At 44.0% G+C, this 7500-nt stretch overlaps 1 protein-coding gene across 5 annotated transcripts in view; it reads left to right on the plus strand.

Annotated features, from left to right (window-relative positions):
* The window catches only part of LOC123507709 (neurexin-1-like), a 114932-nt gene that overhangs the window by 73098 nt on the left and 34334 nt on the right, over positions 1–7500 (plus strand). For all 5 annotated transcript variants that reach the window (XM_045260853.1, XM_045260850.1, XM_045260854.1 and 2 more), the window contains exon 3: positions 5869–6018. In XM_045260853.1, coding sequence (XP_045116788.1) covers positions 5869–6018 — 150 coding nt within the window. The remainder of the gene's footprint in view (positions 1–5868; positions 6019–7500) is intronic.

Here is a 7500-nt window from a genome sequence, read left to right on the forward strand (position 1 = left end):
TTTCCCCGCTTTTCTCTCGTTTTCCTGTTTTTGTCATTGTGTTGTGGAACGTGAAGCCCCTGTAGAGGATTCAGGGCTTCAATATTTACGCCTGGGAATAGAGAAGCGTTGACCCGTGTAGCAGCGAAGCGTCAGGCCTCAACGGGCGTCAGCAATAGCCCCGGCACGTGTAATCCTCCCAGGGTGACGTCACCATCCCTCACCCGTGACGTCATGCGGTCAAGTGAGCGTCCCTGTGAGCCGGACGTCAGATGTAACTTTGTCATGTGTACCCAAGATGTGTGTACCGAAGCCTGTATGTATGTAATATCAAAGCCTGTGTACGTATTGTATCCTGTTGGGTGGGCGTGTACTCGTAAATGTATGCACAGGGACGATCACACACACACACACACACACACGCACACATACACACACACACACACACACACACACACACACACACACACACACACACACACACACACACACACACACACACACACACAGACAGAACTGCTGGAAAGGAAAACAGGTAAAGCAGAAATACTCTTAGGAAAGGAAAGTAAGAAGGAAAAAAAGATAATTGCATGGCATGGCAGGGGGAGATTGATCAAGAGGAAGAGGAAAAGAAGAGAGAAAAACGGGAGAATGAATAGAAAGTAAAAGTAACGAAAATTCTAGATGACGAACAAAAGGGAGCACTTAAGTCTGTAGGAGGAGGAGGAGGAGGAGGAGGAGGAGGAGGAGGAGGAGGTGAAGCTTAAAGGGCTCATTAAACGTTTGATTCATACTCGCAGGAGGAAGAGGATGAAGCCTTCGAGGATTCCTGGACGAGAGAGAGAGAGAGAGAGAGAGAGAGAGAGAGAGAGATCAAAAGAAATCTAAAGTAGCAGAAATGCCGGTTTAGCATTTTCCTTAATTTACTTTTTACTTCTACAATAATTGACTCATCACCAACAAAAAAACATTGAAAAATACGAACCAGAGCAAAAATAACAATAAAAATACGTCGGTAAATAGTTTAATCAGAAGCCCAGCGAGCAAAACAGACCATTGGGTGAGAATAAACATCCACTAATTAAGGATAAAGTTTGTTGAGCCTCGTTGGGATAATGGCAAATGTACACACTGTTACATTTTCACATAAATCTGCTGCCGCCAAAACTACACCTATGCAATTCGACTATCATTCTCATGCAAACCATATTAATACCTTTTTATACATATAATTTTACGCCAACACCACCATCTCTCTCTCTCTCTCTCTCTCTCTCTCTCTCTCTCTCTCTCTCTCTCTCTATCTGTCTGTTCATCTATCTATCTATCCATCTCTCTCTCTCTCTCTCTCTCTCTCTCTCTCTCTCTCTCTCTCTCTCTCTCTCTCTCTCTCTCTCTCTCTCTCTCTCTCTCTCGTCCATTCCACCGGCCAATATTCACACCCTGGGTTGGTCACACTGTAATGTTCGCTCATATTGAAAACTTGTCACGCGGCCCATTGTTGGCTCCGCTCGCCTCCTTCCCTCTCCCTCCCCAGCTACACCTCCCCCAACTCACCCGCCTGGCTGAGTCGATTTCGTTTAATTTAATTGTATTTTATTCCCGCACCTCCTAATAGATTTGCGGACGGGATGAATAGAAATAAATAAAGCGAACGACAGTGACAGCGACGACGACGAAGGTATCGGTAGCGTGTGTGTTAACGACGGCGACAATAACGACAGCGGCGTGCAAATGGCGGGAGGACATTGCTCTCTCTCTCTCTCTCTCTCTCTCTCTCTCTCTCTCTCTCTCTCTCTCTCTCTCTCTCTCTCTCTCTCTCTCTCTCTCTTTCTTTCTCTCTCTCTCTCTCTCTCTCTCTCTCTCTCTCTCTCTCTCTCTCTCTCTCTCTCTCTCTCTCTCTCTCTCTCTCTCTCTCTCTCACACACTCACACACACACACACACACACACACACACACACACACACACACACACACACACACACACACACACACACACACACACACACACACACACACACACACACACACACACACACACACACACACACACACACACACACACGAAGACAAAGAACTACAGTCCATCATTAAGTTAAGCGAGACCTTTCAGAAGTGATCAAACGCCGTCTTAGAGAGAGAGAGAGAGAGAGAGAGAGAGAGAGAGAGAGAGATCAAACATAATGAGGAATAATTGACACAGAGTTATGAGACAGAAGAGGATAAAGGTTTAATGAGAGCAATTACCCAGCATCCTACTGCCTCGTCACCTTCCCTCCCTCTCTGTCCCTTCTGACTCCCTTCCCTTTTTATACTTTTCCCTTCCATTTTTTGCCTTTCTCCTTCCGTTGCTTCACCCCTTTCACGTATATTTTCTTTCTCGTCCTTTTTATTTCCTCTCCTGTCCGTGTTACCGCCTCGCTATCTCTACATAACTCTCTCTCTCTCTCTCTCTCTCTCTCTCTCTCTCTCTCTCTCTCTCTCTCTGTGTGTGTGTGGTAATTTGTATACTCATAACTACGCTCTTAAGACAACAATTGAACACGTTTTTAATTTTCTAACCTGTCTCAGAAAACCTGGTCACACTTAGCCTTCGAAGGATCACTTATCAATAGTCATGTGTCTCGTAGATTTCTTACATTCAGAGTGTGTGTGTGTGTGTGTGTGTGTGTGTGTGTGTGTGTGTGTGTGTGTGTGTGTGGATGCGACCCTCACTCCTCACTCCCTCTGCGGTTGTCCTGCCTCCTGAGTAATAAATCTGATGGAAAGACTCTCCGAGGACACGCAATCAGACCAGAGTTATGGACGCAGGAGGAGGAGGAGGAGGAGGAGGAGGTTAGGTAGGAAGGATAGGAGGATAAGGTTAGGTAGGAAGGATAGGAGAAGAGTGAGGAGGAGGAAGAGGAGGACGAGATAAGGGCGATATGTTAAGAAACACAGCAGGAAGAGGGGGAGGAGGAGGATCAGCTAAATACTTCCGTCTTTCCATTGAGTTATTATCCAATTTATTCATTATTTCCTCTGTGATCTGCAGTCTGTTCATCGCCTTATCACTTATATGTATTTACTTATTCAATTGCTTGTTTTGCTTTGTTTATCTTATCAGCCGTGTGTTCTGCTTACTATTCATCACCAGGTTTGTTTTCTATCATTTTCTGTCTCAACAATTTTCCTTCTCCGACTCTGAAGTTTCCTCCAGCTGCAGTGCGTTGTCGCTGCTCGAGGAGGAGGAGGAGGAGGAGGAGGAGGAGGAGGAGGAGGAGGAAGGAAAGAGGAGGGGAGGGTTGAGAGTATTGATGAAGAGGAGGAGGGAAGAATGAGACAAGAAGAGACAAGAGGATGGAAAGGGAGATCAAGAAAGAATAGTTGGGAGAGAGAGAGAGAGAGAGAGAGAGAGAGAGAGAGAGAGAGCAGTAACAGCACCGAACCAAATGTTAAAGAAAACATTACATTAAATAAAGATAACAACTCTCACCTCTCCTCTTTTTCCCCCTCTCTCTCCCTCTCTTTCCCTCTCACTCTCTCCCTCTCTCTCTTTCTCTTTCTCTCTTCACCCCTCTTATTCTTCTCAGCTCTCTCCTTCCCCTTTCAACCTTTGATTATATTTCCCAGGCCAGCATATTCTCTCTCTCTCTCTCTCTCTCTCTCTCTCTCTCTCTCTCTCTCTCTCTCTCTCTCTCTCTCCCTTCCCTTTTATTATTTAATTATTTTCTGCTGCCTCTCTTTATTTTGAATTTCTACCACTTCCACTTATCTATTTGTGCATATCATCCTTTCTCTATTCCCTTTTTGGTAACATTTTTGCTGCTTCCATATTCCACAAGTGTTTTCGCTTTTGCTCTCTCTCTCTCTCTCTCTCTCTCTCTCTCTCTCTCTCTCTCTCTCTCTCTCTTTAAAATCAGTGGACGTAGTAGATTTTTCAGAACAAAGAAGGGAAGCGTGTCTCGTGTCCTCCATTTTCTTTCCTTTATGGTAAATTTCCTCCCTAACCCATTTCTCCCCTCCTCACATCTCTCTCTCTCTCTCTCTCTCTCTCTCTCTCTCTCTCTCTCTCTCTCTCATCACACATCTCATTCAATTTCTTATTTTTTCTCCTCCTCCTCCTCCTCCTCCTCCTCCTCCTCCTCCTCCTCCTCCTTTTTCTTGAAGTCGGTACAGGAGGGGAAAAGTTGTTAGTTAGGTTTGTTAATGGAATGGTGTAGAGTATATGAGCATTAAAGAGAGTCTGATTCTTTGTTATTTCTTCGCTAAGAGGATTGACTGGCGCCTTTGATCTAATTATAGGACGTAGTTACTCAAGCATTTTGTTGTTGTTTTTCTTTGTTTTTTTTTTTTTTTAAGGATTTCGATTCTCTGTTTGCGTGTTTTTGAATGATTTTCTTCCTTGGTTTGTTTTCATCTGTCTTCCTTCTTTCTTAGTGGTTATAATGCAACATGTATCTCTCTCTCTCTCTCTCTCTCTCTCTCTCTCTCTCTCTCTCTCTCTGGTTTTGATGCTCCAGGGAATTGTGCCATTGTTATTGTTTTCCTCTCTAGTATCTTTGCTTTCCTTATTGACAATTTATTCGTTATTTCCTTCATTTGTTTCCCTTCGGTAGTAGGTTAACATTTTCTGCCAATGTATATTCAAGGTTTTATTTACATACACTGCCAACTGAATATTTTAGTGCTCTTCCGACAGTCACCTTGCAGTGTTCTTAATTGTTTATTTCCTCCCTTCTTCTTTCCTTCTTTGTGTTATTCCGATGCGCTTCTGTACCGTCGAATTCCTGTGCTCCTAATTTTCTCCTTTCGTCTCTTGTCCACAGAATCATTTATTTCTAAGCAATATTCAGGGACAGATTTTTCCAGTGCCGTAGTTTGCTTTGATGCGCTTGTCGACTGTCACGTGTCCTCGCCCTGCGCCTCCCACTCGCCTATTAATCACATAGAGCGGTCAAGCGGCGTTCCACTCACCACAGACTCTCCTGAAATAACATCTTGCTGTCCTGAAAGTCTTTGAAGTTTCTCTCTCTCTCTCTCTCTCTCTCTCTCTCTCTCTCTCTCTGTCAAGCCAACGACGGGTAATGAAAAAACGATGATGTTTACATATGCTGTCAGTGTCTTCGTGTTTGTCTGCTTTGTGGAGGACCGCTGAGACTCCTTGTTGCTTCTATTACTCCTTATAATGCCGCTTACTTGCCTCATACTCTCAGACTTGTTCTCTTCCCTGTGTTCTCTCCTGCCTGCCACGCTCCCTATCGCCGCCTACATCCCCCCCACCCTCTTCCACTCTCCTCTCTGCTTCTGTCCATTCCTAGGAGATTGAGTTTAATCCTGGCAGACTTTACACCGGCTAAGAATGGGCTTGTTTCATGGGCTGTGTCTCTCTCTCTCTCTCTCTCTCTCTCTCTCTCTCTGAATATTGTGTCTCCAGGGTTTCCCCGCTACTCTAGGTCCTACCCCTTGGCTTCACTTTGGGGTTATTCCTCCTTCTCAGGGTCCTCCTCTTCCTCTTCCTCTTCCTCCTCCGGGCACTGGGTTCACGATATTTCTTCTCTCTAGTCCTACTGTCAGGCTTTTGCTTATTCTTTATCGTTTTTTGTTTTTCTTGTTCCTTATATGTATTTTTTATTCCTCTTCTGTTTTCCATTTCTCCTCTACTTGTTTTTTTTTTCCAGATATTACATTATTGGTATCTGTGTGACTTATAAGAGCCATTGATTACTGCATGTTTTATAGTGTCACTCATTCAAAGATTCCCACTGTCCGTAAAGTTATGTGTGTGTTTGTTATAGGTTCACTCATTGCTGGCACTTGTCTTTATAAGTACTGTACGTGATATAAGTACCTGCACTTTCCCCTCGGTGTGCCTCGCATGTCTAAGATCCTTTTCGTCTTTTCAACAGAGCGTCGGGTGGAGGAGATCACCTTCAGAGGGCGCGAGTACGTGTGGTGGGATCTGCGCAGGACAGGAGGTCAGCCCCTCGCCGCCCAGAGTGACCACCTCTCCTTCTCCTTCAAGACTCGCCATCCTGCTGGAGTTCTCTTCTTCTCTGGTGAGTCTTGATCTTAATCTTGGTTTGTAGTCATAATGTGATATCTCGTAAATTAGGTCTTCGTCTGTTGTTGTCTTGTCTTCTTATATTATATTTATGAGAAAAGAAATAGAAAAATATAGATGACCAGCATCCAACAGACAACTCTGATTTGTATATCTGGTATATTTAGCTGTCCGTACGTAGGATACGAGAAGAAGTAGCGAATTCCAGCTTGATGAAGTTAGATTTATGAAGCGAATGCGAGGAAATTAGATCTCAAATGAAGTAATCAGTGAATGGAATAGACTAATGCACTAAACAATCAAGTTGTCTGTCGCGAGTCAACGAAGAGCTTTGAAAAAAATTAGACAAATTTATGGATGGCGATAATATGTGGAAATAAGTAAACATGCTTCACTATAGAACGACTGCCACGTGTAAGACTGACAGCTTCTTTCATCCCCATCACCTCCCACACCTTTTTTTCTTCTCATGCCCTGATGCTCTTATGTAATGACAGGTGTGTTATGGGGATGGTAAAAGTGATGCGGCGACGTGTGAGCGTGTGTGAGCGTGGGTGTAGATTACTGACGTGTGTGGAGAGAAGCAGGATTGTGTGGACAGACGTATATGTAAGATGCGGAGAGGCGGGAAATGTTTACGCACTGGTTATCCATTTATCGAGCTGTCTGTCTCCGTGTGTCGCGCAAGACTTGTCAGGCTTACAGTTTGAGGATATTAAGACTCAAAGGACATAATGACCCTCGCCTCAACTTTACTTGTGTCCTGAAAGACTTGGGGCGTCCAGGAGTGACCACAAGTAACCTTTTTTGACCCGCAACCTGCACACACAAAGGGAGGAGATTAAGTCTGGGAGACAGAGAGAGAGAAAAAAAAAAGATGGAGAGAAGGAGAGAGTCTTGCGATATAACGGCAGAGAGAGAGAGAGAGAGAGAGAGAGAGAGAGAGAGAGATGCAATATATGAAATATTCGTTGAGGTCGTTGACTTTGAAGGAGGAGGAGGAGGAGGAGGAGAAACAAGAAGAAGAGGAGGAGGAGGAGGAGGAGGAAAGAGACGAAGAAAAAGAAGAAGACGAGGAGGAAGAAGCGCAGGAAAATAAATGTCTAAAAATAAGATGAATGAGGAACGAAAACAAAATAATGAGAAGAGAAGAGAAACAACAAAAACTCTAATAGCTCTTTTCGTCCTTCTTCTTCTTCTTCTTCTTCTTCTTCTTCTTCTTCTTTTTTCTTCATCTTTTTTTTCTTCTCTATCTTCTTCTTCTCCTTCATCTTCTTCATCTCCATCTTCTTCTTCTACCTCTTCTTCTTCTTCTTCTCCCCGCACATGACAAGAGCAGCAGTAAGGGAGGGGGAAATTAAACCGATCTTATTTCCATATCCTTCAATTCGCCAAACCCATAAAGGTGTCAGCGACTTCTTAATAGACGGCTGTTGCTTGCTTCCTCCATTTCCTATAAGACCCTCTCTCTCTCTCT

The sequence above is a fragment of the Portunus trituberculatus genome, chromosome 23 (assembly GCF_017591435.1).
Source record: "Portunus trituberculatus isolate SZX2019 chromosome 23, ASM1759143v1, whole genome shotgun sequence".
Classification (NCBI taxonomy): domain Eukaryota; kingdom Metazoa; phylum Arthropoda; class Malacostraca; order Decapoda; family Portunidae; genus Portunus; species Portunus trituberculatus.